The following is a 24,650-nucleotide window of genomic DNA, read 5'->3' on the forward strand; positions in this document are numbered from 1 at the left end:
CACAAGAGGGCGGCACACGCAAGCTCGACGGTGGCACAAGTCGGCGAGTTGTTGTGATTCTGGATGGACAGAACCACCAACAAATGCAAGAAATGGCCATGTGTTGAATCGTAAGTGATTGGTTTTTAGCTAGTTTTTCATTTTGTTGTTGATAGCATGTCTTGTTTCGACTGATTTCATGTCAATGCTAATATGGCAACAAAAACATCGCCAGCTATTCAACCAACTGTAACGATTTATTTGAGAGACAAGTGCAAGTTAATTTCAAACATTGGAGACGAAATATAGTTTACATATATCTAAGACAACCGTCTTTTGTCCCATAGTTGCGCACGCGTTGGTTTTGTTGCTAAACAACCAACCCATCTATAAAGAGGCTCAAGTGCAAAATGAACACGTATTTTGGCGCCCCCTGGTGTACTAATGAAATTACCGCTGTCGCAGCACCGTGCAAGACTGAAGCATGATGCGGCATTATACATGAACAATTTCCCACAGATCTAGGGCTGCTGCATGTATCAAGCGTCTGAGTCCTGATCGATTTATTTTTCAAGCATAATTCACAAGATTACATGGACAGGAGGGACCAGGGGCTGTACTGTGTGTTATGTGTCTAAAGAGTATGAGTGCTGCTCTAGGACCAGTTTTGCCCAACATAGACAAGGGGAACCTGATCCTAGATCAGCACTCCTACTCGGCAACACTTGATACATACGATCTGATCTTCTTTTAAGTTCAGCTGACAATCTTTCATATTGTCTTACATCAACCCATAAGGCTTGGCAGTAATTGCCAAATACATACTTTACATGCACTCGTACTTCACAAAAGGATTGCCAATAAAATACACTCTAGGTAGTATTTTACTGACCCACAGCTAACCTGGTCCCAGATCTGTATGTGCTCTTGCCAACTCCAATGCCAAGCCATGACAATCATTGACAAGGATTTGGCATGATAGCACAGACTGGCACTCAGGCTAAACCCCACAGCACACAGCGAATATTGAGATCTTTTAATAACTTACAAAATAGTTTGTTACAAAAATGAATATTAAGAATTCTACAGTACACTTGGTTTCATAGCACTTTGTCTATTTCTGGACCAAAACCTAAACATTATGCTTCGCTTATTTTCAGTGTATTCTAAATGCAACATTATGTATATTTTACTATCAAATTCAAAGAGAAGGAAACTGAGATAAATATCCAACTTTTTCCAGGGAAAGAGATTGTCTTTGAAAATGCAAATAAAGTTACACAAACAACAAAATAAAGACAAGGCCTGAGACACGTGGAAAGTGTTGTTACCTAACAGTACAATTTCAAAAGAGAATATTTATCTTAGGCACTAATGTCGTCACTCTAGTGTACAATTCATGAATATAGCCTACGAGGTGTAAAAACAAGTTTCTTTAGCATTTAGACTAGGCTAGTTCTATTCCAAGTCAAATACACAAGATTACTCAAAGACACTGTATACATTTGCGAAACAAACAATGATTGCTGCACAGCAAGTTATCTATAAAAAGGTGGGAATTCTCAGCACTTTAGCCCGGTCCCAGATGTGTTTGTGCCTCTTGCAACTCAATTGCACTTGCCCATTGTCAAGCCAAATGTTTGACATGACAATAAATGACAAGGAGTTGGCACTATAGCAGACAGCCACAACTTAATTTAAATCGTTAATTTTCTATATTAAACCTAGGGTACAAAATATGAATGCATTTTAATCTTAATTTAGCACAAAAGATCTTAGAACAGCCAGCAATAACATATTGCTCATAAACTACTTACTATCTATTATCCCTAAAATTGTATTCTGGTCAATGTCCATTCAGATAGGCAGTGTTCTCTGGCCTCTTCTTTTTTTTAAACAGACATTACTTGTTTCAGTTATTCATTTCTATCAAACATTTACATGTATTTATTTTTTGACCTTTTTCCACTTTTATGCATTTGGTCATCAAACATTTGGTCTCTGAAATATCCCTTTCCTCTATCTGTGGTCACCTGTTATTTCAGCAAAGTTATTAGGCCTCAAACGATTAAATAAATGCCAAGTTCAGATGTCAAGTGCAAACAGTTGCTTCAACAATCAGTCAAGCTAGCCTATTGAGCTCCAGCATTGTCAGTGAGATTCCAATCAATCAAGGGATGTCCTTTGCAGCATGTGTTACTTGACCAAAAACAGAAAAGGTATTGTAGGAGCCTGTAGTTCCATGATTTTGTAACAGAGCATTTTTTGTCCAACTTGACTGTTGTCTTACATTACCAATACCATACTCCTGAGTCTCATCAGGGACAGACTGGCCATAGGGCAGTTCTGACAAATGCCAGATGGGCTGGTCCATCTTAAAGACCAGTCGGCCTGTTTTAAATGGTTGTTTTTGCACAAAATGATCATTGTTTGGTTAATAACAGGGGCCTCAATGAAAGAATAATATATATAATTATGGTCCCAGTCCATCCCAAGTCTCACTAATCAGAATTAACGCGACGAAGCCTGGAAATCGAGGAAGTCAAACGATCATCGTCCATGCTTCTGCTGCAACAGTTTCTCAAATAGATGTGCTGCTAACCTTAGAACCAGAGAAACATTGGGTCTCAAAAGGTGCTAGTCCTTAGAAACGGTCTGCATTCCAACACTCCACCCATCTCCCAAAATGTGCACTTGTCTTGCACACTCCCCGTTATTAAAAGCATTGGATCGGTGTCGGGCCTAAGCATTGGCTGGAGGGGTCCCACCATCGTTAAATCCATGATGATGAGTGTGCACTCATTAGGAGAGAGTGGAGGAAGGGATACGTGTACCTGCAGAGAGTGTTTAATTCTCTAAGGGGGCACGGAGGGGGATACAGCCGTCCATTTCGAGAGACTCCGGCCAGCCTTCATACTTGTTACTGCTCTTACTGTTCTTCATACGCTAGGGGGAGGGAGATAGAGTGCATGAACATTAGGCTTTACAGCAGGGGTTCTCAGTGGGTCTGTGCAAAAGTATATAATTGGGAGAAAAAAAATGTAAAACATAAATGCACTGTAATGTAGGCTTTAAAACTGCCAAGTTCCCTCTGCCCAGTGGCAAACTGTGTAGAATTGCAGGATATTAGCATTAAAGCTGTAACAAAAAAAAATCTCTGCCCGATGACAAAATGAGAAGAATGGCAGGAAATTAGCTTGAACTGCAAAATCTCTCCGATGCCTGGTAAATTCCCTTTCCCCAGGGCCCAAGACTTGGTTCGTCCAGCCATGTACTGCAGCAGACGTCATAGTAAAACTTCTTGTAATCGTTTAAAAAAAATCACAAACAAGTTGTGTTCCGATGATGAATTCTGATGAATTTGCAAACACAAAAGGGGTCCCCGAACTCAAAAAAGATTGAGAACCCCTGCTTTACAGAACAAAACACACTGACAGAGCCATAGATATATTACCTATGGACAGAGCTACAAGGAAGAGAATGGTGAGTGTACAGGTGCCTCATGTGTCAGAGGTCATGTCTCCTCATCACACGCATACACATGTTCAAGCACACCCAATTCTAAGTATGCAGGATCACCATTTGAGTTGCGTAAATGTGGCTTAAGGTAAAGATAGTCTACCTGTTCGAAAGGACTCTTGTTCTCGATTCCCTTGGCTCCTACAAACACCCAGCTGTCTCTGAAGGTGAGCTCCTTCACTACTGTGCTACCCAGCTCCTCAAACAGACGACGTGCCTCGTCATTCAACCTGACAGAGACACATTAGGTTACAGTCAAGTAGGATATAATGTCCATAATATACATTAAGAGACAGTTTCCTGGACAAATATTAAGCCTGGTCTTGGAAACTTTCAGTGGAGATTCTCCATTAAGTATGCTTTTTAGTCAGAGTAGTGTTCATCTTTGTCCCTTAGAGTTGTTTTTCATGACATACAGAACTGCATTAAAAGTTGCCAGGATGCAAATGTACATTTTTAGATGTAGCTGTACTGTAATGGTGTACTTCATTGTTAATCTGGTTTTGCTAAGCAAAACTAAACAACTCGCCCCTCCAGAATTCTGTGCGTGTGCCACAGGGCATACTAACCAGTGTTAAAAGCTTTGCATGTGACTGGAACTCACTTAACAGTGCCAGGGGGGCAGAAATGACACTATAACAACTCTCTGGGGGTGTGGGGGGGGTTGAGTGTGGAGAGAGAATATTCTGGACTCTTACTTTGTGGCAGGATCATCAAAGGAAGCTACAAACACAAGTGTTCCCTCATGTAGGGGCCGTAGATACTTCAACAGGTCAGTTACATCTGAGAATGTAGGACAGAGACGATGTCTTAAAAGGGGAACGGTTAAACACCTGGATTTATCACAACAACATGGGTTGGTTTCCTGCACACAGATTGATTCTAGTTCTGGATTTAACAGCATGTTCAATGGAGATTCTCTACTGATAGTGCTTCTGAGTCCAGGACTAGACTTAATCGCTGTCCGGGAAACCGGCCCCATTTGTACCCCTTATTTCACAGAACAGCACATGAATATTAGCTAGTTTAATCCTCTCACCTCCTGCCCACATATCAAAAGATTTAGTGTCTAAGAGCTCTCCCGATACCCCTGAAGAGCAGAAACATGAAGTAGTGGTATAAGAAATGAGTACACACAAAATTCAACAGTTAATCAAGCATCACTATTCGGAACTCAATTGGAAAAGTTTACTTTATCAAGATTTGTATTAGTAGGAGTGAGATTCTAATTTCTTACCATTTACTAAAGCAATGTTTAGTCCTCTGCCAACATTGTTCTTGACACTGCTCACAAGGCTAAGGGGGAGAAATAGGAGAGGTTGGGGGGCGAGAAGGGTACAAGAGCACAATTATTTTGTCAACATACTGTTCAGGGGTCGGTTTTCCCAAAAGCTTTGTAGCACTAAGACCATCCTAAACCCACTGTAGGCAATAGACAAAAGATGAGATGAGCTTAGAGCTACTAAACTTTCAGGAAACTCGCCACGAACAGAATGAAAGGCAGAAAGAAGGGATGATGCTACAGACAAAACCACCAGATTGATGGACTAGCCTGGTCCCAGATCTGTTTGTGTTTTCTTGCCAACTCATATGGTCATTGATCATGGGAGTTGGCAAGACTGCACAAAGATCTGGGACAAGGCTAGAAAGACAGCAAGTCAGACAAAGAAATAAAATGTAATTTATTATTATTAAATACTTGCATTCAGCTCTTCAGGCAAACTTTAAGGCCTGGTTTAAATGAGATTATGGCAAAGAGAGAGAGATGGGGGAAATAACAAGAACAAAGAAGGGGTAGAGAGAGAGAGATGGATGGATGGAGAGAGTTGGCGAGAGAGAGTGTGATTGATAGACAAACATTCTCACATCTTATCCTCCAGGCAGATTTTGGGCCCAATGACGTTGGCGGCTCCAGAGACAAGACGGAAGGCCAGATGTTTCTGAGGACATGGAGCTGACAGACCACACTTGTACCTGCGTGGTTTGGTCTCTGGAAGAGGGCAAGAGAGGAGACCTGAATTAGCACAATAGAATGAAAGTGTACCCAGGCGGGGAATATGGTTCTCTACTAAGGGACATAAATTAGCACTGTCCCACTGACATTGAAAGGTTCCAAAATACAACACTTCAAACTAAGTGATTGCCACTGTAAATAATGGTCTTAACCTTGCCACATACCAGCTGTTGGCTCCTCGTTTGTCCCTGTAGAAAAGATAAACAGGGAATGACACAATCAATCAACTGAATCATAGTATTGAATCAGCAATGTTGTCAATTCTTATAACTGTTGTCGTGGAAATATTGAGTCAAATATTTCTCAGATATCAGAGCTCGTAAATTCAAAGACTTTATTACAAAAAGTATCAAAGCCGAGCAATTCCATGGAAGAACGGACTTTTCTTATTACAAACCTCAGAGGCGTTTATAAATATCGTTCTTCAAATAACACACATGGTCACTTCCCTCTATGTAGATGATTAACACCCCTTGGCCTCATCACCATTATCTTCCGGTCCCAATTCTTGCTTGTTAACACTCACATCTGCTCAGTTTAGATTATATTGGTGGCGGCGCCATAGTGTTAGTACAAAAATATATATACATTTATTGCATATATACTTTCCTAATAAGTGCTTTTCTAGTAATACTTGGTTGGTACAAACATATGTTCTTATTACAGATACATGGCTTTTGGTGCCTATATTAAATAACTAAGGCACACATGTTCTGCTTATGTTTTGTTATGATGTGTCCAATGGTTAACTCTTTGTTTATCCAGCTCTGTCCATTCACCTGAGCTCAGCCTTTATTCTGCCTACACATGTCTATTAATTAACCCTGTTTACTTCTGGGAGAACAGTCTAGACACTGGGAGAAAAAAAATCAACCATACTCATGCATTTTCTCCTACACTGTTTGATCAAAGTTCAGTTTAGTTCAATATTATTTCAGCACACAGAACCAAATCTCACATGCACACTGGTCAGCTATGTTTCATCAAGACTGGGCTCAATCCAATTAGCTCTGGATAAGAGCGTCTGCTAAATGACTTAAATGTAAATGTAAATCCAAAACATGTAGATTAGAAAACATACATACAGAGAACAGCAGCGGGGTTGTCTCTTACCACTGAAGAAGTGTTTGACCAATGAGCTGCTGTCCCCTCCGAGTATGGAGCTGGCTAACACCCATGTGAGGCCCAGCAATAGCAGCACAGCCACAGCTCGCATTGGCCCTGGCACACAAACACAAATCATTACATTAGAATGATCAACAACAGTACATTACATTCATTAGATAGATGGGCACACACACACACACTTTCTCACACATGACACAGACAGTTTTGGTAAGGATATCAATTCTTACCTGCCAATCTCATTATTTATTTATTTCAGAAGCAAGGGCAGACAGGCAAGTAGTCCTAGGGATAGAAAAACAAACAATGAGACTAATAGTAACGTCAGTAAAGCACTTTTAACTGGAGAACAATGATTTTTGAAATCTTAAAATTATACATTTATCAAATTACAGTAATCTCTACCAACGAGATGGATTCGATAAGACATGGGGGAGGAGTGAAGAGAAGGAGCCCACTGCAAGGAGGGCAAAGTGGCAACACCCAACCACCGTACAATATATATAAACTTGCATTGAAATTAGTATATCGATTTCCTACCTATTGCCTAAAAGAGGATGAATAATCGATTGTCCCAGCTGGTAAATCGCCAGTTCGTCACCTGGGACTTTATTGCTTCCAAGGAAACCTCAAGACTTTCCCCTCGTGAAAATACACATTTGCTGGGAAGCCACACTTTGAAGCAAAAAAGTAAGCCAATGAAATATGATTTGGACGTCTTAGTTGACCATCTCTAAGGTTTGATTCGTTCCAGTTTTGACAAGTACGCAGGATTTATGTTTATTTCATCAAGCTTGCGATTTTCCGGATTCGTTTTGAGCCGTATATTTTGTCGGTGACGTCGGTCACGGGTATGCGCAACATGGGCTCGCTTATCATCCGCGCGTTAATTTTTCTACGCTACATAAAAACATGTTGACTATATGATGGGATATCATCACCCATATGCATTACATAAACTAATATGAAAAGAGAATGGATTAGAAAAACTCAATAAAAAAAATATGACTTGAAATACACTTACCCCCTAGTCTAAACCGGTCTAAAACATGACTTAAGAAGACCACCAGCTCTAACGTAAATTCTGGCAACATTGGTTGAATTTGATTTGCATGGCCCGGTACCCCGTGTAGGCGGAGTTTTGTTAGTTAGACAATTCCATCACAGAGTTTCAAAACACAGAGATGCAATCTCGCGAGACTTTCGGTAACGCTTGCTCGACCGAACAAGATGAACAGGCCAGGGTTTGGGTTTTCAGAAGCCAGTGAGAGAAGAAAAAAATGATTCCTTAGTTGTTAATTTTCTAGATTCGAGGCAACGTCTTAAGTAGTTGAACATGGTATTACTCCAACCTCCTGAAAGTGACAGACTGACACGTTTTCATTTTTGTCAAAAACAACTTTACATCGAAGGAGTGCCTTTGAATTGAAGGACTGCTCATGCGCAGTTCGGTGCGATTCAAGCATTAGACCCGATGACGTATTTCTCCGTATTGATGCGGTTTCCCCAACCGCCCTTTCACCCATGCGTTTCCATGGCAATTCCATTGTTTTGGTCAAGTTCATTGACTTTTTTTTTTTTACCGCATCTATGAGCTTAGCTAGCCAACGTCGCCGTCGCCTACAAGCGTTATCGGAGATTTATATTGGAGAAGCAGTTCCTGCCTATCTTCATACTGAATTGTCTTTGATTCCATTGGTCCTCAAGAGAAAAGTCTACTCACCCGGTGCAACGGGCCATTTAAAACGAACTCCCCCAATATTATCTCTGCTGTGTGGGCACGAGCAAATGTGCGTGCACGCTGTCAGTCAGATTTCATCAAGATGGCCGCCTCCAGTGCAGTGCTCTCAATGTCCAAAATCATCAAACCCATTTGGGGTGGACGGTTGGCAACGACGGCAAAAGTAAGACAGTTTTTTATGATAAATAGTTATGATGATAAAGGAACTACATAAAACTAGGTTTGAAAGAAAGCGTTTCTTGACTAAAACACAAGGTCATATCTGGTTAGCGTGCTAGCTTCCTGGGGTGCAGTCAATACTCCAAACAGTTACAAAACGTTTTTTTTTTCAACAGAATGTAGCGTTTCTATTGGACAGATTCAGGTAGGTCCCGCCCTCTTTGCCTGGACAATAAAACGAAGGTTATGTATGTAACCAAGGTTATGTGAGCTATATGGATCACTCCAATATATTGTTATCACTCTGGTGGAGAGATACATCCGAGGTGAGGATTTACTGTGTCACGGTTGGGGTCCGCCCCTATATATAGACCCCATGGCCGCAAGACGTTCTCTACATCATTTTTGAGGCACCTCTAGCACTGTAGAGGCTTGGATTGATCAATATAGCTCACATAACTGGTTACATGCATACAGACCGAGACGTAGGTGCTATCAATGTGGAAGGGGGGTCCCGGCACAGTCCCCGGAAGGGGAGGCGACGCCCAGGACGGCTGAACCAACCGCAGAGGGAGGTGCCACATTTACCCGATAGTAACCTAGCAAAGGTGCGAGAGGAAGCCCAGCTGGCAGCAGCACAGATATCAGCGAGGGGCACTCCTTTCAGTGGATCTCAGGACATAGCCACACCTCGTGTTGAATGTGCCACCACAGATCCCAGCACTGGCTTACCAGCCAGGAGCTATGCTGTCGTAATCGTGCCCACTATCCAGTGAGAGAGCCTCTGCTTTGATAGTCCAGGACCCTCCCACCATAGCAGACAAAGAGCTGGTCTGTTGTTCTCACTAACCGTGTCCGCTCCACATAGGCAGCCAGTGCCCTCACAGGGCACAGCATGCCGGAGGGAGGCCCAGACTCCCTCGCCACTGCCTGGGGGTCATAAGCAGACAGGGTAAAAGTGATTTTCACATGCCTGTCTGACAGAACCAGCTTTGCCAAAGCTGCCAAGACCAGATCCAGATCCCAGCTCGCTATTGAGAAGGTCCTAGTTGGACGCAGACGACTAACCCCCTTCATAAACCTGGAGACCAAGGGATGGCGCCCCACTGGCCTCTCCATCCACCCCACATGGCAGGCAGATATTGCAGCCAAATACCCTCTCAGTGTAGAGGCTGCCAAGCCCTCATCCAAGCGAGACTGCAGGTATTGGAGGACATACTGCACCCCGCATGACTCGGGCACAACTTCAATACCAGTGCACCAAGAGCAGAACAACCGCCAGCGCAACTGGTATGCCGCGGTTGTAGCCGGTGCCCTTGCGCTCTGCATGGTGTTCATTACACCCTCCTGTAGTCTTAACATGGACCATTGTTGCCATTCAGTGGCCAAGCCCACAGACTGAGGCAGTGCGGCCTCTGGTGCCTCAGAGTTCCCCCGGCTTGAGACAGCAGGTCCGGTCTCATGGGAAGTTGCCAAGGTGTCCCAACAACAGGGACAGGAGAAGGCTGAACCAGGGTCGCCTGGGCCAGTATGTGGCCACCAGAAGCAGACAATGCTCTGCCATCCTGGTCCTGTCCAGCACAGCCTGGATCAGGGGAAAAGGGGGGAATGAGAAAAGCTCCATCCCTGGCCAATCGTAAGCCAGAGCATCCGAGCCCAGAGGCCCTGGTGGCGCCGACATGGAGTAACACAGAGGGAAGTGTGCGTTGTCCAGGGAGGCAAACAGGTCCACTGCACCATCCCAAACTTGTCCACAGGTGCTGCGCCACCTGGGGATGTAGGCTCCAGTCCCAAGGTGGCGGGCCCTCCCTCGAGAGCATATTTTGCTGCCACATTCAGGATGCCAGGTACGTGCGCGTAGAGATGCTAGACGTCCCTGAGCCCAGAGAAGGTGCTCCCGTGCCATAAGATGGAGGCGGTGGGACCTCAGTCCACCCTGATGGTTGATGTAAGCCACCACTGTGTTGTTGTCCATTTTCACAAAGACATTTCTTCCTTTCAGGTGTGGAAGGAAAGACTGCAGGGCCAACAGTACAGCTCGCCACTCCAGTGTGTTAATGTGCCTGCCACTCCAAGGGGGTAGCCAACAGCCGTTGGCCGACCTGCCCTTGGTTCGACCCCCCCTAGCTGATCTGGGAGGTGTCTGTGCTGACCAGCTCCCGACAGCACATCCTCAGCATCTCCACCCTACCCGAGAGAAAGGAGTGACAGCGCCACCTCAACAATGCCCTGAGGCACTGTGCGGCCACCCGCAGCTGACGGAGGTGCTTCAGGTGCAGCCGGTGGGAGTTGAACCACCGTTGAAGAGGCCATAGATGGAGCAGGCCCAGGGGAATCAACAATGAGACCGCCATCAGCAAGCCCAACGGGCATTAGCAGGTTAGGGCGGATACCACCTGCACCTGCCGAAAGTGGTCCAGGCAAGATAAGATCGCCTGAATCCTTCTGGTGGGCAGGCGTGCTCTCATGAGGACTGAGTCCAGTTCCATGCCAACGAAGGCCACCCTCTGGGTGGGCGTCAGATGACTCTTCTTGTCATTTACAGTAATGCCCAGCCCGCCGATGTGGGTCAGGAGTATGTCTCTGTCTGACAGGACCTGGGTCCTGGTCGGGGCACAAATCAGCCAATCCAGGTAATTGAGGATCAACAACCCCAGGGACGCGAGAGGTGCCAGGACAGCATCTATGCACTTTGTGAAAGTGCGAGGTGTCAAGGAGAGGCCGAAAGGGAAGAACCATGAATTCGTAAGCCCTCCCATCAAAAGTGAATTGGAGGTACTTTTAATGAGCTGGGTGAACAGGAACATGAAAATATGCATCCCTTGGGTCCAGCGTCACAAACCTCTGGTCCCTGGACACAGCCTGCAACATGCAGGCTAGGGACAGCATGTGGAACCTCAGTACCTTCACGTACCCATTGAGGTCCAGAATCAGTCTAAACCATCCTCTTTTTGGGACCACAAAATAAGAGAGTAGAACCCACCTAGCCATCTTGCGGATGGAACCCTTGTCCAGGAGTACCGTAATTGGATTCGGTACTGCTTGAGCATTGTGGACAACGCCCATGGGGACTCCACACACTCCTCCCACTTTGCCCTTTGAGACCGGTAGAAGTGGCCGGGAAAGGGTGTGTTGGGTCTGGTCAAGACCCACCTCTCCTCTGGCGCCCAGAGCTCCTGGGTCCCCCAGGCACGTCCCTATGGCGGTGAGGTTGTAGCTCCACCGCACGCTGTGCCCCTCTCTGCTGTTGTCGTCCCTCAGCACGAGGCGATGGGGCAGGAGAGGGAACCCACCGTAGTTCGGGTGCAGGTGGGTGGCGACGGTCCTACTGCCTTGAACCCGGGAACTGAGGAGGCGACATGAACCGTCTCAGGGTCTCCCAGGCCCTACGAACCTTATCGGTCTGCTCCAGAATGTCATTAATCCCTGGGCCAAACGTCATCCCTGGGGTGTTGGGGAGAGTGACAAATGTGTTCTGGAGAGCAGCTGGCAGACGGGATTAGGCCAGCCAGAGAGAGACTGTGCCGGGAGGTAACCACCTGCGCCGTGGCCCATCCGTTGGAGCGGGCCACATCCCTCTGGAGCAGGGAAAGCAGGCGAAACAACTCCATCGCAGCATGGTCGCGTTGGAGGCCAAGAGAGCAGAGGAACCCATATGTGGCTTTCAAGTCCCAGCTTCAGTGGCAGGTTCCACCCTATAATCTCCCAGTCTGGGAGGACCATGGAAGCTATCACGGTGTCCGTGTTCCCAGAGGGTGACTCTGCACCTGCAACACAACTCCGTGGTCCAGTCTCTGCTGTGAGTCGGAAGCGCCCCCAGGCAGAGGATTCACCTCTCAAGCGCCAGGCGCAGGCGTTCTGAGAACACCACACAAAACAGGCATCCAGTAGGGCGCTCCACCACCCTCTCCGCGTGGCTCAAACCCAGGCAGTGCATACACGAGGTATACGGATCTCTAGGGGGGAGGCCACTATCACACCTATCCCAAAGGGAAACCATAAGCTCAGCCAAGCCAGCAAGGCCAAGGAGCAGGGGTCCGATGTGACCCGCTTGGAGGAATAGGAACCCAGTGAGGGATACCTTTGCAAATTTCAAATCAAATCAAATCAAATCAAATTTATTTATATAGCCCTTCGTACATCAGCTGATATCTCAAAGTGCTGTACAGAAACCCAGCCTAAAACCCCAAACAGCAAACAATGCAGGTGTAAAAGCACGGTGGCTAGGAAAAACTCCCTAGAAAGGCCAAAACCTAGGAAGAAACCTAGAGAGGAACCGGGCTATGTGGGGTGGCCAGTCCTCTTCTGGCTGTGCCGGGTAGAGATTATAACAGAACATGACCAAGATGTTCAAATGTTCATAAATGACCAGCATGGTCAAATAATAATAAGGCAGAACAGTTGAAACTGGAGCAGCAGCACAGTCAGATGGACTGGGGACAGCAAGGAGCCATCATGTCAGGTAGTCCTGGGGCACGGTCCTAGGGCTCAGGTCCTCCGAGAGAGAGAAAGAAAGAGAGAATTAGAGAGAGCATATGTGGGGTGGCCAGTCCTCTTCTGGCTGTGCCAGGTGGAGATTATAACAGAACGTGGCCAAGATGTTCAAATGTTCATAAATGACCAGCATGGTTGAATAATAGTAAGGCAGAACAGTTGCCAACTGCCATATTACCTAGCCGGTTTAATATCCAAGCAGGAAACAAAAAACAGAACCATATGATGGAGTTACTCCGTTTTAAGGAACTCCAAAGTTAATGTCTCAACGTAGTGGAAGCCCACCACGATACTCTTACATTCTGCAAGGCAAAGAACAAGAAAAAAAACCCTGCAGGGTAATTAAAGCGATTCACAACACACAGAACAAGCCAGTCCGCAAGTTGTGTAAAGTAAATACATTCTGTGGCAGCAAGAGCCACCAATATATTAATGGATGCACACGGAGTCGTAGTGTAACACTTCCGAAACATAAGCACGACAAACCACGGGCGGAAGATGCAGATCAACAGCCCGCAGCGAGTAGAGCTCTCCAGATGATGGGCTGAAGATACAGATCAACAGCCCGCAGCGAGTAGAGCTCTCCAGATGATGGGCTGAAGATACAGATCAACAGCCCGCAGCGAGTAGAGCTCTCCAGATGATGGGCTGGCCATATGGCCAGCTGCTCCAGGCTGCAAACAGCCAGTGAGTATAATTCCACGCAAGATATTACACTTACCAGTGACTTACCAAGGGAACTTTGTACCTCAAACCATACGGACGTCAGCCGAGAAAATAAAAGAGAACTCCTGTCGCGGCCATGGGGTCTATATATAGGGGCAGACCCCAGTAATGACACAGGTGTACACAGGAGTAAATCTGTAAATCCTCACCTCGGATGAATCCCTCCGCCGATATAGTGAAACATAAACGCTAGTTTTCGTTGCAAAACGTTTGGAGTAATGATTACACCCCTGGTTAGCATCAGTAATGATTACACCCCTGCTATCTCCTCATCATTTTTGTTTCCAGAATTTGTTCTTAACTGACTTGCCTAGTTAAATAAAGGTCAGATAAATGAAAATACATGCATACTGTACTGTTGAATGTGTATCACTATTAGAAAGCCTCGCAGGTCCTTAATAACCACAGAATCCACAAATTGAGTTAGCTAACACCCTGTTTTGTTTCCTCAGGTTTTTGGAGCCACAGTGAGCAGTCGCAGAGAGAAGTCAACAGTAGTGAGTGCCCATCTCGGAATCGGTATCAACTAGATTATCTGTGGTGTTATCTAAATCTTGTGAATGCTGGCTGGCAGAGTTAGGCCTCTTCTAGCCAAGTTTTTCCTCAACTCCACAATGTACATCACATCACTGGAGTTGAGCGGAGACCACTGTACTGAACCTCCGACTTCGAATCGCTGTCAGTCGATACTTGTAGAAATGTACATTCTTAAACTCTTACCGTGTATCTTTCTTTGTTTGCTGAATCCATACTTTTTAAAACCTTCGTCAAATACAACCAGTGATTGTTTCCTCGCATCGACTGACAGCGACTCAATGTAGTCGCCGCAACTCAGCTAGGCCTCTTAACACTTGACATTTTAGCTACACGAGTTGCCTGGTGCACTTGATTATCAGAAATCATACGGGTTGCTGTCAACTATGTCTATTTGAAGCATCATACTAACAAGGTAGTGTAAGTTGTGTGATGTAGCTAGCCTACCCAGGTATTTTACTATGACCAGAACGAGCTTCACACTGCCACTCTGTCAGATGAAAATGTTTCTGAGGGACATTCAGACGGAACTCTAAAAACTTCTGCTTGGTATTGATTATTGTTGTGTTAATTTGGTGTGACAAAGCAAGCTAGCTAACTCTGCTAACGAACCCAATTATCAGCATCCAGCTGAGCCTGTGCAATCTGATCAAGCCCCTTTACAAATTTTTGGGACCACATTGGGGAGAGGGAATAAGGGATGACCTACCAATCTGAGGGGGGGGGGGGGCAACTGTTTGATTTCAGGTGGTTTGCTAATCTCTCACTGTATTGTTCCGCTTTTCCGGCTGTGTTTCTACAACTAACAGGGACAAATCATTGTAAGTACCAGATTGCATCCCATCACATCATGTTACAGGCCTCCACATACCCATGTTACACATAACAAACAACATACCTTATTCACACAATTGCCACACAAACATAGCATGGTAAGTCTGGCAGAACAATACACAAAGATGACAATTGTATACATTTCAGCCCCCTCCTGCAAAGTATGGTGGCAGACACACTGTAACTCTCATACCTGGAGATGGTATTGGACCAGAACTTCTCAATCACGTCAGGGAGCTCTTCAGGTCAGTCAAGTGTGTATTATAACAGTCGATAATAGAGGTCGACCGATTAATCGGAATGGTTGATTAATTAGGGCCGATTTCAAGTTTTCAAAACAATCGGAAATCGGTATTTTTGGGCGGCAATTTTTTTTGTTTTTTTTTTCACCTTTTATTTAATCTTTATTTAACTAGACAAGTCAATTAAGAACACATTCTTATTTTCAATGATGACCTAGGAACGGTGGGTTAACTGCCCCGTTCAGGGGCAGAAAGACACATTTTCACCTTGTCAGCTCGGGGGATTCAATCTTGCAACCCTACAGTTAACTAGTCCAACGCAATAACGACCTGCCTCCCTCTCGTTGCACTCCATAAGGAGACTGCCTGTTACGCAAATGCAGTAAGCCAAGGTAAGTTGCTAGCTAGCATTAAACTTATCTTATAAAAAACAATCAATCATAATCACTAGTTAACTACACATGGTTGATGATATTACTAGATATTATCTAGCGTGTCCTGTGTTGCACATGACTGAGCATACAAGTATCTACAGTGGGGCAAAAAAGTATTTATTCAGCCACCAATTGGGCAAGTTCTCCCACTTAAAAAGATGAGAGGCCTGTAATTTTCATCATAGGTACACTTCCACTATGACAGACAAAATGGTGGGGGAAAAAATCCAGAAAATCACATTGTAGGATTTTTTAAATTAATTTATTTGCAAATTATGGTGGAAAATAAGTATTTGGTCACCTACAAACAAGCAGGAGTTCTGGCTCTCACAGACCTGTAACTTCTTCTTTAAGAGGCTCCTCTGTCCTCCACTCGTTACCTGTATTAATGACACTTGTTTGAACATGTTATCAGTATAAAAGACACCTGTCCACAACCTCAAACAGTCACACTCCAAACTCCACTAAGGCCAAGACAAAAGAGCTGTCAAAAGACACCAGAAACAAAAATTGTAGACCTGCACCAGGCTGGGAAGACTGAATCTGCAATAGGTAAGCAGCTTGGTTTGAAGAAATCAACTGTGGGAGCAATTATTAGTAAATGGAAGACAAGACCACTGATAATCTCCCTCGGTCTGGGGCTTCACGCAAGATCTCACCCCGTGGGGTCAAAATGATCACAAGAACGGCGAGCAAAAATCCCAGAACCACACGGGGGGACTTAGTGAATGACCTGCAGAGAGCTGGGACCAAAGTAACAAAGCCTACCATCAGTAATACACTACGCCGCCAGGGGCTCAAATCCTGCAGTGCCAGACGTGTCCCCCTGCTTAAGCCAGTACATGCCCGTCTGAAGCTTGCTAGAGAGCATTTGGATGATCCAGAAGAAGATTGGGAGAATTTCATATGGTCAGATGAAACCAAAATCTAACTCTTTGGTAAAAACTCAACTTGTCGTGTTTGGAGGACAAAGAATGCTGAATTGCATCCAAAAAACACCATACCTACTGTGAAGCATGGGGGTGGAAACATCATGCTTTGGGGCTGTTTTTCTGCAAAGGGACCAGGACAACTGATCTGGAAAGAATGGATGGAAAGAATGAATGGGGCCGTGTATCGTGAGATTTTGAGTGAAAACCTCCTTCCATCAGCAAGGGCATTGAAGATGAAACGTGGCTGGGTCTTTCAGCATGACAATGATCCCCAAACACACCGCCCGGGCAACGAAGGAGTGGCTTCGTAAGAAGCATTTCAAGGTCCTGGAGTGGCCTAGCCAGTCTCCAGATCTCAACCCCATAGAAAATCTTTGGAGGGAGTTGAAATTCCGTGTTGCCCAGCAACAGCCCCAAAACATCACTGCTCTAGAGGAGATCTGCATGGAGGAATGGGCCAAAAAACCTTGTGAAGACTTACAGAAAACGTTTGACCTCTGTCATTGCCAACAAAGGGTATATAACAAAGTATTGAGATAAACTTTTGTTATTGACCAAATACTTATTTTCCACCATAGTTTGCAAATAAATTCATTAAAAATCCTACAATGTGATTTTCTGGATTTTCTTTCTCATTTTGTCTGTCATAGTTGAAGTGTACCTATGATACAAATTACAGGCCTCTCATCTTTTTAAGTGAGAGAACTTGCACAATTGGTGGCTGACTAAATACTTTTTTCCCCCACTGTAAGTATCTGATTGAGTGGTGGTAGGCAGAAGCAGGCGTGTAAACATTCATTCAAACAGCACTTTTGTGCGTTTTGCCAGCAGCTCTTCGTTGTGCGTCAAGCATTGCGCTGTTTATGACTTCAAACCTATCAACTCCCGAGATGAGGCTGGTGTGACCGAAGTGAAATGGCTGAATAGTTAGCCCGTGCTAATAGCGTTTCAAATGTCACTCGCTCTGAGCCTTGGGGTGGTTGATTCCCTTGCTCTGCATGGGTAACGCTTCGATGTGGTGGCTGTTGTCGTTGTGTTGCTGGTTTGAGCCCAGGGAGGAGCGAGGAGAGGGAAGGAAGCTATACTGTTACACTGGCAATAGTAAAGTGCCTATAAGAACATCCAATAGTCAAAGGTTAATGAAATACAAATGGTATAGAGGGAAATAGTCCTGTAATTCCTATAATAATAACTACAACCTAAAACTTCTTACCTGGGAATATTGAAGACTCGTGTTAAAAGGAACCACCAGCTTTCATATTCTCTCATGTTCTGAGCAAGGAACTGAAACATTAGCTTTCTTACATAGCACATATTGCACTTTTATTGATCGGTATCGGCTTTTTTGGTCCTCGGTATCAGCGTTGAAAAAGCATAATCGGTCGACCTCTAGTCGATAACATGTTTATGAGCTGTTATTCACAGTTAATAATAAACGGCTTAAAAACACAACCACTAATATGTCCCTGGGACCTCTGAACATCTGTTAAAGGAACAAGCCACTCTAAAACTATCCTTTGGTATTTGTTGCATTAGTCCACTGTTCATACAGTTCCAAAATGTTTTAAAAATATTTAACATTCAAAACGCTCTGTCACTTGTCACATCATGATGATGGGTTTTGATCATCATGATGATGTGACTATTAGCATTTTGAAAGTTCTAAATCATGAGTGGATTACCAAAATATAGTTTGAGTGGATTATTCCTTTAAGTTTATTATAACTGGTTATAACATTCATGGCTTATAAACACCTATACCAGTTCATTAATTAAGCTGTTTTTATTAAATATACACTACCGTTCAAAAGTTTGGGGTCACTGATGTTTCCTTGTTTTTGAAAGAAAATTACTTTTTTTTTGTCCATTAAAATAAAATTGACCAGAAATTTTAGACATTTGTTAACGTTGTAAATTACTATTGAAGCTGGAAACGGCTGATTTTTAATGGAATATCTACATAAGCTTACAGAGGCCCATTATCAGCAACCATCACTCCTGTGTTCCAATGACACAATGTTAGCTAATCCAAGTTTATAATTTTAAAAGGCTAATTGATCATTAGAAAACCCCTTTGCAATTATGTTAGCACAGCTGAAAACTGTTCTGATTAAAGAAGCCATTAAACTGGGCTTTTTTTAGACTAGTTCAGTATCTGGAGCATCAACATTTGTGGGTTTGATTACAGGCTCAAAATGGCCAGAAACAAATAACTGTCTTATCAAACTTGTCAGTCTATTCTTGTTCTGAGAAATAAAGGCTATTCCATGTGAGCAATTGCCAAGAAACTGAAGATCTCGTACAACGCTGTGTACTACTCCCTTCACAGAACAGTGCAAACTGGCTCTAACTATAGAAAGAGGAGTGGGAGGCCCCGGTGCACAACTGAGCAAGAGGACAAATACATTAGAGTGTCTAGTTTGAGAAACTGACGCCTCACAAGTCCTCACCTGGCAAATTCGTTAAATAGTACCCACAAAACACCAGTCTCAACGTCAACAGTGAAGAGGCAACTCTGGGATGCTGGCCTTCTAGGTAGAATTGCAAAGAAAAAGCCATATCTCAGACTGGCCAATAAATAAATAAAATATTAAGATTGGCAAAAGAACACAGACACTGGACAGAGGATCAATTAGCCTTTCAAAATGCTAAACTTGGATTAGCAGACACAATGTGCCATTGGAACACAGGAGTGATGGTTGTTGATAATGGGCCTCCGTATGCCTATGTAGATATTGCATATAACATCAGCGGTTTCCAGCTACAATAGTCATTTGCAACATTAACAATGTCTACACTGTATTTCTGATCATCTTGATGTTTTTTATATGGACAAGAAATGTTTTTCTTTCAAAAACAAGGACATTTCTAAGTGACCCCAAACTTTTGAACAGTAGTGTATATGGGATTAAAGCAGTAGTGAGTGGCTACCAAGTTCCTAAAATGTTATTCACAGCTTATAAACACATCGACATATGTCTCATATATACGTAGTGGTACAACCAATGAGTTGAGGTAGAACGACTGAGTCTGTTGGGTTCTGTAGGTTCAGCTGTGTGCCGGTGGACTTTGAGGTAGTGAACGTCTGCTCAGCTACTGAGGATGACATCAACAATGCCATCACTGCCATCCGCCGTAATGGAGTGGCCCTCAAAGGTAGGAGAAACACTGTAATGCTCATAGCACCATGCTCTTATACTCACATTGTAGGCAGGTTCCAGCTATAGAACCAATTATCCATAACTACAAATGTGTCACTCAATTGTCTGTATTCTATAGAATGCCTATAACACTGTCACTATGTTTGTAGGTAACATTGAAACCCTCCACACCCTGCCTGCTTCCCACAAGTCCAGAAACAACCTCCTCCGGTAAAGTAAAGGTTTCTATCCAACGGTTTATTTAAAAAAGACAGAGGACATTTTGCTCGATTGCTCCGTTCCTGCTCACGGTTTGCCTATCTTTAGCCCAAACGATCGTCTGTTTCTCTGCGGCTCTCTCTGTCCAGCCCTGTCAGCTTACAATGTCTCCACCCGTCTCTCTGTCCAGCCCTGTCAGCTTATAATGCCTCCACCCGTCTCTCTGTCCAGCCCTGTCAGCTTACAATGTCTCCACCCGTCTCTCTGTCCAGCCCTGTCAGCTTATAATGCCTCCACCCGTCTCTCTGTCCAGCCCTGTCAGCTTACAATGCCTCCACCCGTCTCTCTGTCCAGCCCTGTCAGCTTACAATGTCTCCACCCGTCTCTCTGTCCAGCCCTGTCAGCTTACAATGTCTCCACCTGTCTCTCTGTCCTGTCCTGTCACCTTACAATGTCTCCACCCGTCTTTCTGTCCTGCCCTGTCAGCTTACAATGTCTCCACCCGTCTTTCTGTCCTGCCCTGTCAGCTTACAATGTTTCCACCCGTCTCTCTGTCCCCCAGTACCACTTTGGACCTGTATGCCAATGTCATGCACTGTAAGTCCCTCCCTGGAGTCCAGACTCGTCACAACAACATTGACATCATGATCATCAGGGAGAACACTGAGGGAGAGTACAGCAGTCTGGAGCATGAGGTTACACACACAGCACAGACACACATGCGAATGCACGCACGCACACACTCACACGCCCCTCAACTTATCCCTTTTTTTCATTCACACTCTTTGCTTTATAAAACCTGTGTTAGCATTCTGCTCTTCCTCCTGTAGAGTGTATCAGGGGTGGTGGAGTGTCTCAAGATCATCACCCGTACTAACTCCCTAAGAATCGCTGAGTATGCCTTTAAATTGGCCCGGGAGAAAGGTCGCAAGAGGGTCACTGCCGTCCACAAGGCCAACATCATGTAAGTCAAGTCAGCCGAGGTGTAGATGTGTATTCCACCCGTTGTCTGTTATAATGACTCACACTCTGAGCACTTTGAGACTGCGGTCCAATTGTGTACCCTTCTTCCCAAAGTGTGCACTCGTTCACTCCCCCTCATACATTTAAATGGAACAGAGTTGTGTAAGAAATATGGTGGTAACTGCACCCGCCCCCTAGCCCATGCGTACACTATTCCAATACTTTGAAAAGCACGAGGTGGAGTGAACACTTCAAGAAGAAGGGAAGAGAGTCAGAATGCAACCAAGGGGTTATTCTCCCCTTCACAGGAAGCTGGGAGATGGTCTGTTCCTGCAGTGCTGTAGAGAGGTGGCTGCTGGGTACCCTGACATTGCCTTTGATGCCATGATAGTCGACAACACTACCATGCAGGTATGAAAACCAATGCTATCTTTATTATACAGACACACCAGAACGTTTTTACCTGGTCCCAGATCTGTTTGTGCTGTCCCGCCAACTCATATGGCCGTTGATATTGCCATGAGTTGGCACTTGGCAAGACAGTACAAACACACATCTGGGACCGGGCTAAGAAAGTTTATCTCTTTTGTCCATATTACTCATGCTTATTAGTGTTGTTTATCCATTCCCCTCTGATTCCCTAGCTGGTGTCCAAACCCCAGCAGTTTGATGTGATGGTGATGCCCAACCTGTATGGGAACGTGGTCAGCAACGTGTGTGCTGGCCTGGTGGGAGGGCCAGGGCTGGTGCCAGGGGCTAACTACGGCCGTGACTATGCTGTCTTCGAAACGGTCAGTCCACTGGGCACCTGTAATGTCTGCAACTCTGATGTAATATGATGCTCCTACAGTGGTTTACAACAGACAACGTTTCGATCCCATTGGGATCTTACTCCAAATAGGGCTTAGCGTTTGTAAATTGAGGAGTGAATGCTGGACTTAAACAGTAGTCAGTTGACTTGGCCAAGTATGTCAATAATCTCTCTATGCTCGCTCTGTCTTTTCTCGATGTGACTTTCAGGCCACCAGGAACACAGGGAAGAGTATTGCTGACAGGAACATTGCTAACCCCACTGCCATGCTACTGGCCAGCTGCATGATGCTGGACCACCTCAAGTAGGTACCCCTTGCATTGTCTAATGAAGGCGCTGTTTCTAGTGTATGTGTATGTGTTATCTGAGCAGCAGTTAACTAGTTGAACAGAACAGATGGCATGAAAGTCAACTCATTGTATTTCTGTGCGTCTCAGGCTCCATGATTATGCCACTATGATCAGGAATGCAGTCCTGACAACCATGAATGAGACTCAGGTAAGTCAGGTTCTCTCACCGCACTGCACAATACACTCACCAGGGGTGTATTCACTAAGAACTCCCGAGTGGCGCAATAGTCTAAGGCACTGCATCTCAGTGCAAGAGGAGTCACTATAGTATCACATCCGGCGTGATTGGGAGTCCCCTAGGGCGGCGCACAATTGTCCCAGCGTCGTCCGGGTTTGGCCGTCATTGTAAACAAGAATTTGTTCTTAACTGACTTGCCTAGTTAAATAAAGGTTAAATGTAAAACTGTTTTTTTAAAGAATCCAAGAATCCTTAACCAAATGAAAGCAAACGGAATGAAATGGGGAGGGACCTAAATGAATTTGTCATTGTAAAATGTTTTCCGTTTGGAATAAACTGTTTGTGTTGCAAAATGTTTTGCAACTGTTTGCTATGATCTAATGAATACACCCTTGCTCAATACTCTCACCTCCCTGCACCTGTATCACACTACTCAATACTCTCACCTGAGTTAACACAAGTCACTGCTCTGTATATACACACACACCTCACTGCCGACTGACCTGCTGAGGGTCTGGACAGTTATCAATGGAGCGCATGCAAATGAAGAGCATTTATTCTTTCAAGTATTTTAATTGTCTGCCATTCTAGCTAGAAATGTATCAAATTCCTCCTTTACACTCTGGGCCAGGGGTAAGCAACTAGATTCAGCCGCAGCCCAATCAGAGCAGATGGGCGGGTGGCCGGAACATAATTCTAATAATTTGTACATTGCAAATTGACCCCAACAAAATAAAAATCACTCCCTTGGCCTAGCGCAGGGTCGGCAACAGGCTGCCGTGGGCCAAATCCGTCCCGCAGGCAGCCTGTTGCCGACCCTGCTCTAGGCCAAATTGTCCCTCCTGTAATCAAATGTATGCTGCTCTATAGAGCCTCTTCATCATACAAAATGTTGCCATTGTACCCACTGATTTATTATCGGTGTAGAATCCCTCTGAGGAGGGTGTGATTGAAAGTAATTCTGAGGTGAGCAATTACAGAATATTCAGAAATAAATGTATTGTGTAGATATGATTGTCTGTCACGGAGAATATGGAATGATGTTTGGTCTATTTGCTATATTTATCTGTTTCACCTATATTGTTTCTTTGAGTAGAATGTAATTTGTGACTAGTTATTTGTCTGTTATGTTGCAGTTGCACACAGCTGAGGGGGATATAATGGCGACGTTGACAATTGTCTCAAGTATCATCCTGCCTAATAATATTCTTCTTCTCCTGCAGTTGCACACAGCTGACATTGGGGGGCAGGGCACCACCTCTGAGGTGGTCCAGGCTATCATGAGGAACATCCAGAGCAAGGGGCCTCTCACCAGCGAGCTCTGAACACACACACACAATTTGTGGATGTGTCTCGTATGTTTAAAACAGCTGTAATGTACTGTATGTGTGTGCTGAGTGAGTGGGTGTGTGTTTGTGCATGTTTGTTTCTATAGTGATACTCCTCTGTGTTGTTGACGTGTGGGAGCGGATCAGTCCTGACTTTACACACACACACCTCTTTCAGACTAGCAGATTGTGTTCATCAGTTTTCTTCTACTTTGTATTCATGTCGTCTGTATCAATGATTAATTTCACACCAGTCTGTCTTTCATAACCATTCCCTGGCCGGTTCACGCACATTAACCTTTGTGCATAAACAAAGGAAGTAGTAGGCCCAAACTCTACATCGGTAATAGCATGCTGTAGTGAAGTAAAAGCAAGGATCTATCTCTTAGGTTTAACCCCAGGACATGATAGCTACTTGCTAGGTGTATCCTACAACCCAGCACATAATAGCTAGATTGCAACACATTCAGCTCCACTTGAGATATTGGCTTTGTTTGATTGTATTTAAGCAACTGTTCTTGGGTAAATGGGTTCACTGTAGTCATTTGTGAGAGTTGAAACGGTTTTATTATTTTCTCGCAGTACAAATGACAAAGAAAGAGTGTAAACAGTTATGTTTCTCACAGTATTGCAATCTTGATAATAAATGTTTTGATGTTCTTCTCACAGTCTAGCAGTTCTTACTTGGGTCTCTGTCTTTCTGTTATCATCTTTATCAGATTTTGCTCATCTTTCCCAAAATCAAATCAAATGATTTACCAATGTCCTTTCTGTGGTCTTTAGATCAATTCAATCTATTTGACAAGGTCTTTGTTTTACTGTTCTATTTAACTGTTTTCTGTTACATATGTTCTATAACAACGGTGTCTTCATTTGAACAACTCAACTGTACACCGAAATATGATATACTTTGTCAAACACTGTTTTT

At 44.4% G+C, this 24,650-nt stretch overlaps 2 protein-coding genes across 6 annotated transcripts; one reads left to right on the top strand and one right to left on the bottom strand.

Annotated features, from left to right (window-relative positions):
• Positions 1-215: 215 nt before the first annotated feature.
• Positions 216-8,645, bottom strand: LOC124046114 (protein FAM3A-like). 4 transcript variants are annotated; one of them, XM_046366134.1, is made up of 10 exons: positions 8,361-8,645; positions 6,868-6,922; positions 6,626-6,733; positions 5,665-5,700; positions 5,365-5,488; positions 4,736-4,794; positions 4,538-4,588; positions 4,197-4,281; positions 3,602-3,728; positions 216-2,925 (listed from the first exon to the last, which is right to left on the bottom strand). In XM_046366134.1, exons 2-10 carry the CDS (start codon positions 6,878-6,880, stop codon positions 2,827-2,829), a joined length of 702 nt encoding a protein of 233 aa, XP_046222090.1. In that variant the 5' UTR covers positions 6,881-6,922; positions 8,361-8,645; the 3' UTR covers positions 216-2,826. The 4 variants fall into 4 exon arrangements, with proteins under 4 accessions (XP_046222090.1, XP_046222089.1, XP_046222088.1 ...); XM_046366133.1 differs by lacking the exon at positions 8,361-8,645 and adding an exon at positions 7,662-7,759; XM_046366132.1 differs by lacking the exon at positions 8,361-8,645 and adding an exon at positions 7,178-7,646.
• Positions 8,405-24,390, top strand: LOC124046113 (isocitrate dehydrogenase [NAD] subunit gamma, mitochondrial-like). Of its 2 annotated transcripts, XM_046366129.1 has the most exons (13): positions 8,406-8,541; positions 14,210-14,254; positions 15,101-15,112; positions 15,273-15,370; positions 19,780-19,889; positions 20,044-20,104; positions 20,655-20,787; positions 20,923-21,056; positions 21,364-21,466; positions 21,700-21,846; positions 22,076-22,170; positions 22,304-22,364; positions 23,618-24,390. In XM_046366129.1, exons 1-13 carry the CDS (start codon positions 8,461-8,463, stop codon positions 23,717-23,719), a joined length of 1,182 nt encoding a protein of 393 aa, XP_046222085.1. In that variant the 5' UTR covers positions 8,406-8,460; the 3' UTR covers positions 23,720-24,390. The 2 variants fall into 2 exon arrangements, with proteins under 2 accessions (XP_046222087.1, XP_046222085.1); XM_046366131.1 differs by lacking the exon at positions 15,101-15,112 and having other exon boundaries at positions 8,405-8,541.
• Positions 24,391-24,650: the final 260 nt, after the last annotated feature.

Source organism: Oncorhynchus gorbuscha, linkage group LG10 (assembly GCF_021184085.1).
Source record: "Oncorhynchus gorbuscha isolate QuinsamMale2020 ecotype Even-year linkage group LG10, OgorEven_v1.0, whole genome shotgun sequence".
Taxonomy (NCBI): domain Eukaryota; kingdom Metazoa; phylum Chordata; class Actinopteri; order Salmoniformes; family Salmonidae; genus Oncorhynchus; species Oncorhynchus gorbuscha.